The sequence below is a fragment of the Ranitomeya variabilis genome, chromosome 4, assembly GCF_051348905.1.
Source record: "Ranitomeya variabilis isolate aRanVar5 chromosome 4, aRanVar5.hap1, whole genome shotgun sequence".
In the NCBI taxonomy this organism is placed as follows: Eukaryota; Metazoa; Chordata; class Amphibia; order Anura; family Dendrobatidae; genus Ranitomeya; species Ranitomeya variabilis.
In genome coordinates this window covers 317,810,676-317,827,435 of record NC_135235.1, presented here as the reverse complement: position 1 = coordinate 317,827,435, position 16,760 = coordinate 317,810,676, and the positions used below count along the sequence as shown (strand labels likewise).

At 46.9% G+C, this 16,760-nt stretch overlaps 1 protein-coding gene across 1 annotated transcript; it reads right to left on the bottom strand.

Moving 5' to 3' along the window:
* Window positions 1-222: 222 nt before the first annotated feature.
* Window positions 223-7,831, bottom strand: LOC143767865 (uncharacterized). The gene is made up of 4 exons (XM_077256388.1): window positions 7,645-7,831; window positions 6,012-6,162; window positions 3,660-4,523; window positions 223-301 (listed from the first exon to the last, which is right to left on the bottom strand). The coding sequence occupies exons 1-4, from the start codon at window positions 7,829-7,831 to the stop codon at window positions 223-225; spliced, it is 1,281 nt and encodes a 426-aa protein (XP_077112503.1).
* Between the last annotated feature and the right edge of the window lie 8,929 nt (window positions 7,832-16,760).

Sequence of the window (16,760 nt, the reverse complement as noted above, 5' to 3'; positions counted from 1 at the left end):
CTTACATTCACTATGTAATCCTTTTTAGAATTACCAACATAACCAACAATTGAGGGGAATTGTTTCACAGCCAAACTATGGTTTTGTTAACAGATTCCTGGCTACTGGACACTCATATTCATCACTTCATTTTGAGTTCCTCCTTGGCACATCAACCATAGCCGGGATTGTGCGCTCAACCTGTGATGTGATTTGGGACAAGCTCAAGAGTCGCCTCATGCCTCAGCCAAACACACAAGACTGGCTTCGGATTTCCCAGGGTTTCATGGAAGACACAGAGTTTCCAAACTGCATTGGTGCCCTGGATGGAAAACACATTCGTGTAAAAAAGCCGCCAAACTCTGGGTCACGTTTTTTTAATTATAAAAAATATTTTTCTGTTGTGCTCCTGGCTGTAGCTGACAGCAACTACTGTTTTGTTCTTGCTGACATTGGGGCATATGGGAGTGCCTCTGATGCTCGCATCTTTAGAGCTTCAAGATTAGCTCGGCGACTTGCTGAGACTAATCTAAATCTTCCACAACCATGTGTGCTTCCTGGTTCATCAGGCCCACCTGCACCATTTATCATGGTTGCTGATGAGGGTTTTGCACTCTCAAGGCACGTTATGAGACCCTTTCCACGTCGAGGTTTGGATAACCGGAGAAGAATTTTTAACACTCGACTGATGAAAGCCCGGCGATTGGTTGAGTGTGCTTTTGGAATCTTGACTTCAAGATGGCGTATATTTGAAACCCAAATCCAAATGCATCCCCAAAATGTACAGGCAGTCCTAAAGGCAACTGTTGTTTTGCATAATTTCTGCAGACAACAAGAACCGGCCTTGGATGATGTTGATGATGGGAGAGTGGTTAATGTGGCATTATCAGAGGATAGAGACCATGCTCCACGAGTATCTCAGTCTGCCCTTATAGTGAGGAATATTTTTGCAGATTATTTTTTATCACCAGAGGGTATTGTGCAATGGCAAATGGAGGAGCCCAACTAAAGTTACCCTTTTATTTTTTTTGGTTTGGTTTTTAAATAACCTTTTTTTTCTTAGTTAGGTCACAATTTGTTAGGGTCTCGCAAGGCAATGAGGACCCTTGACGTGGGTTGCGAGCTTACATTTGATGTGGGTACCTGATACATGTGTGTCTCTAAAACACATTGCTACCCATTACAAATAACTAATACCTCATTAATGTGTTTACTGGGGTTGTCCAAAATATCCCATGTCTGAAAGTCTTGATTTTTGCACATAATTGTGTCCTACAAACAAATAAATAAATAAAGGTACCGTCACACATAGCGACACTGCAGCGATCCAGACAACGATGCCAATCGCTGCAGCGTCGCTGTTTGGTCGCTGGAGAGCTGTCACACAGACCGCTCTCCAGCGAACAACGATGCCGAAGTTCCCTGGTAACCAGGGTAAACATCGGGTTGCTAAGCGCAGGGCCGCGCTTAGTAACCCGAGGTTTACCCTGGTTACCAGCGAAAAATAAACCAAAAAAAACCAGTACATACTCACCTGCGCATCCCCCGGTGTCCGCTTCCTGCACTGTGTGAGCGCCGGGCCTAACACCAGAGCGGTGACGTCACCGCTGTGCTTTCACTTTCACTTTAGGGCCGGCGCTAAGTCAGTGCAGGAAGCGGACGGCGGGGGACGCGAAGGTGAGTATGTGCTGTTTGTTTTTAAAAATTTTACACTGGTAACCAGGGTAAACATCGGGTTACTAAGCGCGGCCCTGAGCTTAGTAACCCAATATTTACCCTGGTTAACAGTGTCAAACATCGCTGGTATCGTTGCTTTTGCTGTCAAACACAACGATACACGGCGATCGGACAACCAAATAAAGTTCTGAACTTTAGTCAAGGACCAGCGACATCACAGCAGGATCCTGATCGCTGCTGCCTGGCAAACTAACCGATATCGCTAGCCAGGACGCTGCAACGTCACGGATCGCTAGCGAGATCGTTTAGTGTGACGGTACCTTAAGACCCGCCCTCATTGAGTGTGATTTTGCAGAAGAGTGTGTGACCGTTAGATCATGTTATTCAGACATACTGTAATCTAAATGTACATTTACAAAGCTACTTTGCCATGGAAAATAGATCAACGCAGTTGAGAGGCCGCATCTTTTACTAACTCACTGAGAGTCACTGTATCTGCGGGCATCACCACCATCTCATCCTTTCCCATTATTTGGAAGCCATGATGGATTCTTAATTCCAACATCCTTTATTTAAATTCTGTATTTGCAATATATGGATGAGTTACTGTGCCCTATTTTTTTGTTTTTTCTTGGTTTTGGGTTGGGAAAAATGTGTTACACCTTATGATTATGCTCATATCAATAAAGTAGTGTGCAAATTACATATACATTCTAAACTAAACAAGACATATTAACACTTGAACAATGTGTTTTATTTTTCAGCAAACACATTTAGTCAGCCAATTGTGTCGGACAAATCAAGCTAACTTTAACAACAAAAAACAAACAATACAGAGTTAGATTCCTTCTAAATCCACAAAGTCACCATGACTGGATACAGATTCATCTGTGTTATTTTCTGCGCTGACACGTTCAGGGCTGCTTGAGAGTGAGGGCATTTGTCCTGTAGTCACTGTGGGCTGGCATGTGCTTGTTTGAGGTGGTTCAGTGTGCAAAAATGATGCTGTTCCTGATGTAGATGGGGTATAAGGTTGCGTTTGGTCTGTTTCTTTCACAAATGTGGCCTCATCACTTTGTGGGTGAGGTAAAGTAGGTTGGGACTGACCAATCTGGCTCACATATGATTGTGAACTACTATAGGGCTCACCTCTTGCCATACGGTTTGGCGGAACAAATTGTGTGACCATAGGTGTCTGTTGCCTTGATGGCATATTGTAGGGATGTGGATTTGCAAACTGAGCACCACTAATATCACCCACAGACATGCTGGAGGACAGGGTTTCTGAATGTTGGCTGGAGTTGTGGCTTGCCTCAGACCTTTGCCAATATTGCTGAGTTGTGGCACGGGCATGAGGCACAGAGGAAGGCTCAGACATTTGTCCGTATTGCTGGCTACTGGCCCGTGAATAAGGCCCAGAGGTAGGATCGGACACTTGTCCGTATTGCTGGCTACTGGCCCGTGAATAAGGCACAGAGGTAGGATCGGACACTTGTCCGTATTGCTGGCTACTGGCCCGTGAATAAGGCCCAGAGGTAGGATCGGACACTTGTCCGTATTGCTGGCTACTGGCCCGTGAATAAGGCACAGAGGTAGGATCGGACACTTGTCCGTATTGCTGGCTACTGGCCCGTGAATAAGGCACAGAGGTAGGATCGGACACTTGTCCGTATTGCTGGCTACTGGCCCGTGAATAAGGCACAGAGGTAGGATCGGACACTTGTCCGTATTGCTGGCTACTGGCCCGTGAATAAGGCACAGAGGTAGGATCGGACACTTGTCCGTATTGCTGGCTACTGGCACGTGAATGGGGCACAGAGGTAGGATCGGACATTTGTCCGTATTGCTGGCTACTGGCACGTGAATGGGGCACAGAGGTAGGATCGGACACTTGTCCGTATTGCTGGCTACTGGCACGTGAATGGGGCACAGAGGTAGGATCGGACATTTGTCCGTATTGCTGGCTACTGGCACGTGAATGGGGCACAGAGGTAGGATCGGACATTTGTCCGTATTGCTGGCTACTGGCACGTGAATGGGGCACAGAGGTAGGATCGGACCTTTGTCCAGAATCATGGGTGTAGCTATGGGCAGGAGGAAACCAAACTGGAGCAGTCCTTTGGGGATAACGAGGTCTTACAGCAGGAGGTGGAAGCATGGACGAGGGTGCAGGCCTTTCCTGTGTTTGTTGTGTACCTACATTTTGGTCATTTGTTATATTGGTAGCAGATGGCATCTGTATTTGATGTTGGGCAGCTCGCCATTGTTCAATGGGCCCTAGCACCTGGTTGGGTTCCTGCTCTCCTTGGCTAGCATCAATGAGGGTCAAGATTGCAGCACGTACTCGTTCCTGCCGTCCATCAGGAACTTTGCCAAGGCAAGGAGACAGTGAGCGACAAAACCTATCTACAGCCGTTTCTGGTGTCATGGAATTGAGTATGGATAAAACTCTAGCATCAATGAGCTCGGGCAGCATACGTGGCTGTTCCTGTCGCCTACTTCGCCTATCTCGGAGACTGTGTGTTAGATACATAGGTAGGTTTGCTGTTGATGCTGCCTGTGGTGCTGGGGCTGTTTGAGAATTGCTTTGGGATGCTGTTTGTGAAGTGCTTGGGGCTGTTGTTTGAGAAGTGCTTGGGGCTGCTGTTTGTGAAGTGCTTGGAGCTGCTGTTTGTGAAGTGCTTGGAGCTGCTGTTTGTGTGCTTCCAGGACCACCATCAGTGGAGGTTTCAGCAGCATCAGACACCTGATCATCAGGCTGTGTTGTGGGTGTCGGGTCTGCTGGGGCTTCGGTCTCCGATGCCGAGGTTCCTGGCATTGATGTGGCTGTTGGCGATTCATCCGAGTCCTCAAGGTTGTCATCAGTCCTATTAGCAAAGAACATTAACAGTTTAGTTCACAATGCTACCAAACTTTAACCAACATTTGTGAAATTTAGTTTTCGAAAACACTTTTGGATAATTTTGGAACATGTTTGTATTTAGTAATGGAACATATAAATATGATGATTTTTGTAAGCACAAATGTACTTTTGACAAATAACTATGGGTAAAATCTGACCCCGAATTTTGGAACATGGTGAAGCTTTGGAAATGTGTTAAAATACCGTGTAGTTATTTGACTATAAAGAGTTGATTAATCCATTTCCCTGAAAAAGGCAAAATTTGGAAGGTAGTCAAATCCACAAACCTTTATTGAAAGGGAACCTGTCACCACGTTTTTGGAAGATGGGATAAAAATAGCGTTAAATAGGGGCAGAGGTGGGCGTTACATTAGTGTGTGTGTTAAGCGTTTATTACCCACCTAAGTTGCCGAAATAACTTTGCAAAGTCTCCGTTTTCGCCTGTCAATCAGGCTGGTCAGGTCACATGGGCGTGGTGTCTTCACCCAGATTTGGCGTAGTTTTCCGTTGGTGGCGTAGTGGTGTGCGCATGCCCAAAGTCCGGAATCCTCTTCCAGGGGATTTAAAATAGCGCGGTGTTCGTTATTGCATTGGTGATCGGTGGGCGCGGCCATCTTCCTTTGGCCGCGCGTGCGCAGAAGCGGCGCTCTGCTGGCCGCGGCTTCAGGAAAATGGCCGCGGGATGCCGCGCGTGCGCAGATGGATATCGCGGCGGCCATTTTCCTGAAGCCGCGGCCAGCAGAGCGCCGCTTCTGCGCACGCGCGGCCAAAGGAAGATGGCCGCGCCCACCGATCACCAATGCAATAACGAACACCGCGCTATTTTAAATCCCCTGGAAGAGGATTCGGGACCTTGGGCATGCGCACACCACTACGCCACCAACGGAAAACTACGCCAAATCTGGGGGAAGACAACGCCCATGCGACCTGACCAGCCTGATTGACAGGCGAAAACGGAGACTTTGCAAAGTTATTTCGGCAACTTAGGTGGGTAATAAACGCATAACACACACACTAATGTAACGCCCACCTCTGCCCCTATTTAACGCTATTTTTATCCCATCTTCCAAAAACGTGGTGACAGGTTCCCTTGAAACAAATCCCTAAAATAGTCGATACCAATAGTAGTCAGCTGAAGACTAAGAACACGTTTGTGTTTGAAACGCGTACAGCGAGGGCTGATATGTGATACTATGCCTAAGCAACTATTGGTATCGACTATTTTAGGGATTTGTTTCAATAAAGGTTTGTGGATTTTAATGCTTACTAATTTTGCCTTTTTCAGGGAAATGGATTAATCAATTCTTTGGGCTTCTACCACGTCCTGGCCTGGACGTTTTCCCTGCTCGGATGTTTGTATCACTTGTGTATCCCTGTTGTGTAATCATAAAAATTAAACCACCAAAAAAAGGTAATTTAATATGTTTGTACAATCATACTCAGTCACACTTACTGATTTAGCTCCATGATTGGGCGAAGAAAGGATAAGTTGCGGGAGAAAACATATTTCCTCTTTTTTGTGGCACCTGCTGTGGAGGGTAGAGGATTAAATTCCCGCCGAAATTGGTCCCTGGCTGAGCGCCATCGCCGTTTCACCAAATCAACTGTAGGAAAAGTAGAGACACAACAAGTCACATTCCCACAAATAAATACATATTCCTTAAACAACACAATGTGTTAATCTGTGTTATAGTTTAAAAGTATTATGCTTGTGATCATCATGCCTGGCTGGAAATTAATTTTTGAATCCAAAAACCAAAAAATTTATGAGTTAGAATTGTGTGACCATTTAGCACCATGTCGTAATGTTTACAAGTAAGATCTAAATAGCATGCGAACTGTTTGGAACGCTTGCACAAAACATAGGCTGCATGACTGTGTGTGTCTAACAACACAAACATTAACACAAGTTGCATTGGCCATTAGACATATGTAAGGGCTTGCCTTGTGTGAATAATTGCGGATGATGGCATTAATTAAGTGGAAACATTTGCTTTCAATCAGTCACACACACAAACTGTGCTGTGGCCAGCAAGACATATTAAAATCAAACACTACATTTTTAACAAAATCCTGGTTTGGTGCTGACCAAAACAGGCAGCACATGTTGATCCTTACATGTTTTACATTATCTTTTAACAGAAATTGAAAAATCTCAAAAAGGAAAAGAGACTTTGTTGGCCTAATGCATATTGATCTGTATGTATTGCAACAACTATTGTTTGTTTAATATGATGTGATTTATATATATCTGCATGCATATTGTTCACATGTCAACAAAGTTCCCCACAAAAAAAAAACCTCATTTAGAGACAGGATGCTCCTCCTCCTCCTTCCCTGTGAGCACATTTTCTTGTGTGTGGAATTGAAAGTGAAAGTAACAGCAGATCTCTCTCAGAAACCAGATTTATCCTATTCTCATGTTGAATGCTGAATGTTCTTAGTTCTTAATAAATGAACATTATCCGTTGAAAGTTGGGGACATCACGCTGATTAACCCGCTGCTACCAGACTTTAAGGGCTTGACTTTTGGCATATAGTCCAACAGTCAAGTTCAAAATCTGAACCCAGAAAACATTGTAAAGCATAAGAGCAAATAATGTTAGACATCTATGGAGATATGCTTGAATACAGTTCACTTTGCAAAATCTCATGTAGCATGTTTTGGAACAGCAGGGAAATGTGTGCCAAAAATGCAGGTTGTGAACATGCCAGACAACTATGCCTTCAGTTACCCAGGTATTCTTTAGTTTGTCCTAACATGACAAAACCAATTTTCCCATAAATGCAAAAAACCATAAAATGCTGGCAGCAACACACAAGGCATTATTGAACAATTATAAACATGCATGCTTCAGGCAAAAAGAATCAATCAAACACAGGGAACATACTGGAAAGTAGTAAGAATCTTGTAAAGTGTATATGATAAGGTCCATGTAAATATAAATATTAAGAACACATAAGCCCAATGGTTAGGATGTTAAGACATGGACCCTAACATATATAATTCACAATATGATTTTTTGGCATATTTTTCACATAAATTTCGGTTTAAGACAACAAGGAACACCTATGGGGAAACTTACCAAACTTTGCCTGCTTGGCGGGTGAATATGTGGACCAACCACGTCTGGGGTACAGCTGCGCAGCTACAGCAAACCAAGCCCGTTCAATGGCCAGCCTGTCATGATATCCTTCACAGCGTGTGTCCCACAGTTGAGGATGTTGCTCCACCAAAGTTATTAGTCGCTCTGTGTCCACCCGAGGAGGCATAATATTAGGCTGTCAGCAGAGTCTGAAGATGCCAGCACTGTGATAAGTTCACAACTTCACCTCAGAGGCTAAAATGAAGTCTAGACTGATGTTTAGCTTTGTCCCAATCAATGTCTAGACACCTGTCTGGTAATTGCTACAATTGCTTCAAATGTTAACCCTAAAATTTGGCAAACGCACACGGACCGCACACGGACGGCACACGGACGTCATCCGTGTGCGGTACGTGTTTACACGCACCCATTGACTTTAATGGGTCCGTGTGAGGTCCGTGTGATCCGTGCGCTCCCACGAACACTGACATGTCTCCGTGTTTGGCACACGGACACACGGTCCGCACACGGTCCGCACAAAATCAATGACATCTGAACAGATGCATTGATTTTTATGTGTCTACGTGTGTCAGTGTCTCCGGTACGGGAGGAAACTGTCACCTCACGTACCGGAGCCACTGACGTGTGAAACCGGCCTTAAAGACAAGATTAATATCCACAGGTGGGTTGGCCAGAAATACATCACCTTCATAGGCCTCCCTGCACTCCTTCCACAAGTCCTGATTGTGGATAACTCCGATGAAATTGGCATCAGATAGAATGGTCTTGGACAGGGCTCCAGGTACAGAATCCGCAGCATGGATTCGGGATAAAGCATCAGCCTTCCCATTACGAGAACCTGGACGGTACGAGATAAAAGTTAAATTGATTTAAAAATAAGTTCCAACGAGCCTGACGAGGAGAAAGACATCTAGCGGATCTAAGGAACTCTAGATTGCGATGGTCAGTTAGCACTATGATCTGTTGTGCAGCTCCTTGCAGATGATGCCTCCATTCCTTGAAAGCCGCAATAATAGCCAGCAATTCCTTGTCTCCCACGTTGTAATTCTTCTCTGCTGAGGTTAGTCTACGGGAAAAGAAAGCACAAGGATGTAGCAGACCCTTCTCTCCAGTTCCTTGGGAGAGAATAGCCCCCTAAGCATTATCAGAAGCATCCACCTCCACAATGAAAGGAAGTGTTGGATCTGGGTTTATCAACAACGGTGCTGATGTGAAACAGATCTTATGCCGATCAAAAGCTGGGGTGGAGTTTTATAGCAGGAAGACACAGTGCACATGAGACCAAAGACGCCATTTTGGAAAAGGGCAGTAATGCACAAAAGGTAAAAAATGTTCAGAGTCCTGACAATGTGAAAACTGATGCTGATGCTGGAACAAATATAAATGTGCTGTGTACGAAGATCAGTAAAGTCGTTCATTTGAAACTTGATATGGACTGTGGCTCATTTTGTGAAAATCCGGACCGAGGAAGCCTCCAGAAATGTGCAGAGGGTCCTGACGGTGCAGGTGATGAAGCCTCAGGTATGCAGAGCTATGGACAGTGTGTTCATGTGATTGGAGGTCAGGGCGCATTAACTCAAATGCTTTCAGCCACGACAATCGCCCTGTACCTCCCTCACAAGTGTACAGCTCATTTCATGTAGGGACAGAAAAAGGTCAAAGTGGATTGAATTGTAGTATTGCACTGAAAGTGGGAATGTTGGTCTGTCTGCAGGTACGGACTGGGGATGAAATTCAGCCCTGGCATTTGAAATCACACAGGCCCATGCTGTCATTGTCCCCAAGCGCCAGATGGGATATATTACTAATATTACCCTGGATGGAGGAAACCAAGATTGACTACAAGACCAATATTTCCAATGATACTCATGTCCTGATGGGGTAAGTGACGGAGTCAGCGACTTTGTGCTTCGTCACAGCTCTTAACAGTATGGGTGTCTTGAGAACACCAATTCTGTTAACAACATAGCAGACAAGGTGGCCCACGACCAGACAGGCCCTTCTGGCACTTGCCAGAATTGCCAGATAGCCAGTCCAGCCCTGGGTACATACGATGAACCCACGCCTTACCACCCCGCCTGGCATCTCTATTACGTCAGATTGATCACATAATAAGGTCTCCCCACTTTCACCGATGTGACCATTCCGCACCCCCTGGAGAGACGTAAGGTCAGCTTGGTAAAGCTTTACACAGGCACCCCTTGTCCACAATGGCTGAGAGAGGCATGGAGAGTAAGAGGATGTGGCCCATGCAGTCACTCACATGGCACCACACTCACTCACAACCCTGACAGGCTGAGATGCCCCTTTCACTAGCACCAGTGAAACAGAGCGCTGCCAGCCGGAATGGACTGCCACCAGTTCCTCATTAGATATAAGCCCGGTCCATTAACAAGATTATATTGGGCCCAGAAACCAGCCCCTGTAGCATGGAAAGTTAAATTGAGAAATGGACATATGGATTCATGAATCGATAGAAAAGAGCAGCCCAAGGTTAAATTATATACAGTATTTAATTGCTTTAAGGGCACACTAGACAATACACTATGGTTATATATATATATACACAATGGTCAGATATGCAAATACAATAGTGGTAGGCTAAAAGATATAAGCATATGGATCATGTCAATTACCAGGTTGATGTTCGACCATGGGTGCGCTGGGCCACAGGAGGCATGGGCTGCCAGCTTGCTCATAGGCTTCTCAGCACGTTACTCGAGAGATCTTCCTTTGAAGTGGACCGCATACACAACAGAAAGAACGCCCAAATGGCCTTACACTAGCCTATATTCCCCTTGAATCACTCCACTTCTGCCTTCTAAGCTGAACCCAAATCCTCTCCCCTTGACTCTACAAGCTAAAAGCTCTATAACCTAAGATGAGTCATAACTCTTTAATAGACGGTCCTAGGGAGGCGATTTTGGTGCTATCTGGTTCCTACTGGCCATTCTACGTATTTTCCCTCCCTGGGGTGCTAGAATGGATCGAGACCCGACCCTGGAAGGCCTTCATCATATTCTGGAGATTTTGGAAATATACACGATATACAGCTAGGACGTATAGTATCTCCATAATTCCTTATGGAATTATGTTTCTGGAATGTTCTTTGGCAGCTTCAACATGACACTATATTACAAACATGCCTTTGTCCTGCTCTGCGCTTGCTCATGGTGTGAGATCTGTCACTCACAGTGTTTGGAGTTCCTGCATATCTAGGTGCCAGCTTTCACCTTCAGGCTTTGAGAATATTGGACTTCCTGCTGAGTCCCTGCTGGACAAAGGAGAGTTTTTTGATCCCAGGCCAAATAGGATGCAAATGATTGACATGAAATTATATCTCCAATATTCTTAACAGTTCATACAATTTATTAAAAAACATTCATTAACTCTTTATGGGAAGGAATATAAACAAAACTGTAGTTCTGCCACTGTTTTTTTCACCTTAGATTTTACATTATTTGCCCTGCAGCACAAATAAAGTGTCAATTTTACTCACCATTGACGTTGACAATGACAATACCTAGTTTTTTACATAATTTATACAATCATTTGTTTTTAGGTCATCATATTCTGAAAGCCATATGTTTCCCAATTTTTCACCAGCAGAGCTATATAAAAGGCTTATTTTATTTTAGTTTTCTTTTTTTGCTTTCCATGTTGTAGGATCCTTTGGTGGAATCTGGAAGACTTAGGCTACTTTCACACTAGCGTTAACTGCATTCCGTCACAATGCGTCGTTTTGCCGAAAAAACGCATCCTGCAAAAGTGTTTGCAGGATGCGTTTTTTCGCCATTGATTAACATGAAGCGACGCATTGTGACGGATTGCTACACGTCGCACCCGTCGTGCGACGAATGCGTCGTGCAGTGGCGGACCGTCGGGAGCAAAAAACGCTACATGTAACGTTTTTTGCTCACGACGGTCCGCTTTTTCCGACCTCGCATGCGCGGCCGGAACTCCGCCGGAGCTCCGCCCCCACCTCCCCGCACTTCCCCGCACCTCACAATGGGGCAGCGGATGCGCTGGAAAAATGCATCTGCTGCCCCCGTTGTGCGGCGGGGACAACGCTAGCGTCGGGGACCTCGGCCCGACGCACAGCGACGGGCCGAGCCCGACGCTAGTGTGAAAGAAGCCTTAGCCTTACCAAGAAAAAAAAAGAGGCCATTGTTAGGACTCGGTTGTTACAGCAACCCACCAGCACCCTGTGATCGCACTGTTAATGGACAGACTAAAGGGGCGAAATCCATTTGGCTAACTGTTCACATGCCACTGTCATTATTGTGGGCGGCATCTGAGGGGCGCTGGGATCAGTGCTGTGTCCAGCCACTACACATGAGGTAGGAGCTCAGCTGTCTACAACAAACTGCTTCTGCTGTGGATGTCACAGGCACAACTTCTGAGTCCGGGCCATCCCTATTTCCTAAGGCTATGTGCACACGATGCGGATTTTGCTGCGGATCCGCAGCGTTTCCGCAGCTGCGGATCCGCAGCAGTTTCCCATGAGTTTACATTACAATGTAAACCTAGGGGAAACAGAAAACGCTGTGCCCATGCTGCGGAAAAAAAATGAGCGGAAACGCAGCGGTTTACATTCCGCAGCATGTTAATTCTTTCTGCGGATTCCGCAGCGGTTTTACACCTGCTCCAATAGAAAACCGCAGGTGTAAAACCGCAGTGGAATCTGCACAAAAACCACTGTAAATCCGCAATAAATCTGCAGCAAAAATGCAGTGTTTTTGCCCTGCAGATTTATCAAATCCGCTGCGTAAAAATCCGCAGAGGACCATTCTACGTGTGCACATAGCCTAAGATGTAATTGTATGCCCGATTGTGGGAAATAGTTTGTAATCTGGACATTCAGTTACACCCATTTGTGAGAATAGGATAAAATTGCAAAGTTGTTGTTATTTTTAGTAGAACATTCCTTATTTTTGCAAATCTTTCTAACTTTTTAGTCCTGTGGTCACTAATGGTAAGTTAGGAGAAAAGTGGAGCTAGAGAGCCACAGTAAGGTCTCATGCAGACGACTGTATTTTCTGTCTGAGTGCGATCCGACACTTGGACCACTGTTATTTTATGGGTCCTTGAACATGTCCAATTTTTTCTTCAGACACAGTCTGTCCAAGGAAAAAAAAAAATCACAGCATGCTCGATTTGCATTCGATATTCAGATTGGACTCGACCATGCAAGTCAAGGAGTCCTAGGGAAAAAAAAAAAATCGGACTGCATTTGGATGACACCTGAGTGCACTCCAATTTTCATGAACTGTAACATCCAAGAAAATCAGAGCACGCTACGATCACACTCTGATCAATTTCTGATCAAAGTGTGATTAGCACAATCAGCCCAAATCTCTCGGATGAGAGTAAATACAATGGTGTGGCCCTAGCATAATTGAGACAAATCTACTGTAAGGGTAAGTGGAGACATTCTGTAATTGGCAGCACTTTGTACACAGCACATGTCTGCTGCGTTCAAAGCGCTGCCGGCTATTGAACGCAGTTGAATCCACATGTGTTCATTGAACCGTGTGGATTCACCACGTACAATACATTGTGCGGGTGAAATTTATTTTGCGGAGGCTCGTATCTCTGCAAGATAAACAGGCATGCTGCAGTCTGGAAAGATGCGCCGCATGTCCATCTCCACAGGTGATCCACAGGTGCTTCTGGGGTCATAGTGGACATGGATTTCTTGAAATCCCACCTACCATGCTGTAACATCTGAACGCTGCAGGTTGGATGCTGCACAAGTACGCAACTACCAACCCGCAGCATTTATTGACCATGTGCACATACCCTAAGAGGTAAATATCAATTTCTAGCAGTGCCAGCATTTTTTCCCATGGCATGGGTAGATTTTTCCTTATGAAAAACCACATACATTGCTAGTGCCACATTTTGGTTTATGTGCAAAAGTATAACATTTAATTTCTTTACCAAAATATGTTTCCAGCCACACCTAACCAACCCTGGAAAACTGTGGAATCCACCACAAATGCAAGGCAAGGTTCACCTAATGGCCAAAAAGGCTTATGTGACGTTGCAGCGCCCCAGAGTCCTGGTCGTTGCAGTACTGTGGCTCCGCCACTATGGGGAGCTATGGTGCGTCTGATGGCACTGAAGGAGTTCATCTGATCAGGTATCACAGACACCAATACATTTCACAGCCGGGCCTCCGGGGGGAGCTAAGGGTTCTATTCACTAGGCCACTCCCCACCATAGTGGGTAAACTGGGGGTCAGGCAGGAAGTTAGAGGAGAAAGCTGACTGGGTTGGAACCAGGCAACACCTTGTGGCAGAGGGTGTTGTGGGGAAAGATACAGTAGGGTCTCTGTCAGGGGTGGGATCCTGACAGAGGCTTGGCAACTTGAGCGAACGTAACGGGACCGTGCCTGCTCAGCATAGCGGCGGTGCCCAAGGAAGGATTAGAAGCGAGATAGATTGTGCTGAGTGAGAAACGAGATCACGCAAAAGGAGAAATACCAGTAGGAGTCGTGCTGTAAGACCGAAGCAACATCCTACTGAGGCGCACTACCGGTGGCCGGAACGCCGAGGGAGTATCATAACATTCAGCTTCAAGCAATACTCCAAACAGCGGCAGGACAGTCAGTTTAAGGCGGGCTGTCTAACTTAAATCACCTATGCAGTCTTGGGGGGCAACTTGTGGAGAGGGGCGACTCTAGGGTCCCGGAAGAGCTCCGAGCCTACCCGTCAAACGGGTGCCGTTCCAACCAGAACATCAGGGAGGGACGGAGGATTAGCAGAACATCATCTAATCGAGTTGTGAGGGAACTTAAGAAACAGACACAACAGTTGTGGGGACTTTCTGTAAGCACAGCAGGGAAGGACCACAACACATAGCGCTAGAAGGAAGGCACCGATTTCCACCTGTGAAGAGAACTCTGGAGGTGCCATTGGACCGGCCGGACTTGCACAGCCTGGTGAACCGTGTTCTGGACTGAGGACCCAGAGACCTTCAGTAAAGAGGTAAAGAGACTGCAACCTGGTGTCCTCGTTATTTACTGCACCGCACTACTACAGCATCACCGCCGTCACCCGTCACATCTTTCATTGTGCGCCCCTCGGCAGGGTCACGGACTGGGCCTAGCCACCGTGACAACCCCAGAGCAGAGACTCACAGGCCCAGTACCGGGTACCTCTCGGCCCTGCGGCAGTGGGGGCGCCGCAACTTGGCGTCACGAACAGGATCTACTTAAGCCTGAAGAATCAGGTCATGTGTGCCTTGGGACTGTGATCTGTTGTGCTTGGACTGTACTTTATTGCAAAGACTGTGGATTGTTACTTGCCGCCAAAAGTTCGCGCCAAAAACCGCCGCCATTGCAGCGTCACAGGGAGCGCAGAGGAAGAAGAAGGGCGTGCCATGGGAGGGGACTACCAAAGCGGCGCGAGAAGTAGCGACCGCCCCCTCGAACTCCTGCTGCGAGATGACGACCTGCCCAGCAGCAGAGGAGAGCCACCTCCTGATTTGCAACGGCGGGAACGAGGTGAAAGAGGAGCCCGACCTCGGAGAAATGGCGGAGCCAGGTGCATGCGTTGCCGCCGAATGCCAGACAGCGACGATGAGCAGCAAGTGCCCGAGCAACGGCGAGGTGATCCCGGCTTGCCCTCACCCATCAGAGGCGGACCCGCGTCCACTGCCGGTGAGAGACCTGAACCCCGTGGAGCCGCCAGTGGAGGAGCCGAGCCTACCTATCCCAGCCACGGAACCCTGGAGGGCGGAGCTACCTCAAGAGGTGACTCCGGAAGAGCCGCGGTCCGGGCTGCAGCCGATTCCAGTGCCCTTGTCAATGGACCGGAGCGACATCGGTGGAATCACATCAGGCGCAGGTATGGACGGCATCCCTACTCCCCTGGCCGATTCTGCTCTCCTGACCGATCCAGCTCCCCTGACCGATCCTGCTCCTGTGACCGCTCCTCACCCCAGCAATGATCGTTCCTTCTTGGTGGAGTGGGTCATCCTCACCTCTAACGCGATGGGAAAGCTAGTGCCTCCGCTACCAACCAAGATGGGAGAACCCATAGATGTGGGCCTAGACGGGGTGATCCTCCGGTGGGACACTCCCTGGACCGGGCCGGATGGGACCCGGGAGGATGGCCTCACCCTTGCGGTACTTACCTGGGAACAGTATAAGCAATGTCTAATACAACACTGGAAAGATCAAGACGAGACTGAACAACATGATACACGGCGTAAGAAGTCTGCGCCCGGCAGGAAAGACGTGGTAAAGCGGGGAACTGTGCTGGCCTACCACCCGAAGAGGGGATGGGGCTCCATACAGGAACTGGGGCTACCAACTGATGTCTTTGTTACTAGCTATAACGTGAAAACCCCCTGCTGCAGTCGAGATGGTGACCCTTTGCAAAGGGGGGATCAGGTGACCTACACCCGTCATCGGAATGCACAAGGATGGTGTGCCCGGAACGTTCGACGGTGTGAACCTGAGAGGGCGCCCCCTGTTGCCCCGATCATGAATGATCCCGATTTGCTAGACCTTGTTCCTATCACCACTGTACGCCTTGTAGCGGCTACCGAACTTGCAAGCAGGATTAGCCTTCAAATCCAGACACCGGCTGATCTGATGGCATCTGAGAGACCAACTACCAGTACGGGTGCTGCGTCGGCCGTGGAACAAAGATCACCCCCCGACTTAGAAGGCTAAACCTCGATACCATGAATATGTAAATAGTTACTGTTCTCTTATGTTGCTGCTAAAACCCAGTCCAGGGTTAACTCTTAAGGGGATCCTTTTTGTTGACCTGGGATCCCTATTGTTTTGTTTGTTTTTCAAGTTTTTGCACAAAGTTTCCAGAACTGCCGCAATCATGAACAGTGCATGATACAAACTTTTTGTACATAGTTTGCACCTTATTAAAGGTGCTCCCTACTGGTTTTACTTTAAAGAAGGACTCTTTGTGAAGATACCACACTGGAACCTTTGCTGAGTATGGACTGGTAGCTTGAGAAGGCGTGCTACCTCATAGAGACTTGGTCCCCTCTTAAAGGGGATGTTCATTTGTCGCACTTAAACGGTGATATTGCTTTAAGACAGGTAGCAATAATGTTTTGAC

What these genes read in the sequence shown, in the direction of transcription:
- LOC143767865 (XM_077256388.1), bottom strand. Translation starts at nt 7,831, where the DNA reads ATGCCTCCTCGGGTGGACACAGAGCGACTAATAACTTTGGTGGAGCAA. An exon ending in CCAATCATGGAGCTAAATCA is followed by an intron (nt 4,524 to 6,011) that starts GTAAGTGTGACT and finishes CTTTGCTAATAG; the next exon opens with GACTGATGACAACCTTGAGG. An exon ending in AGCCAGCAATACGGACAAAT is followed by an intron (nt 302 to 3,659) that starts GTCCGATCCTAC and finishes TTTTCCATCCAG; the next exon opens with GGCACCAATGCAGTTTGGAA.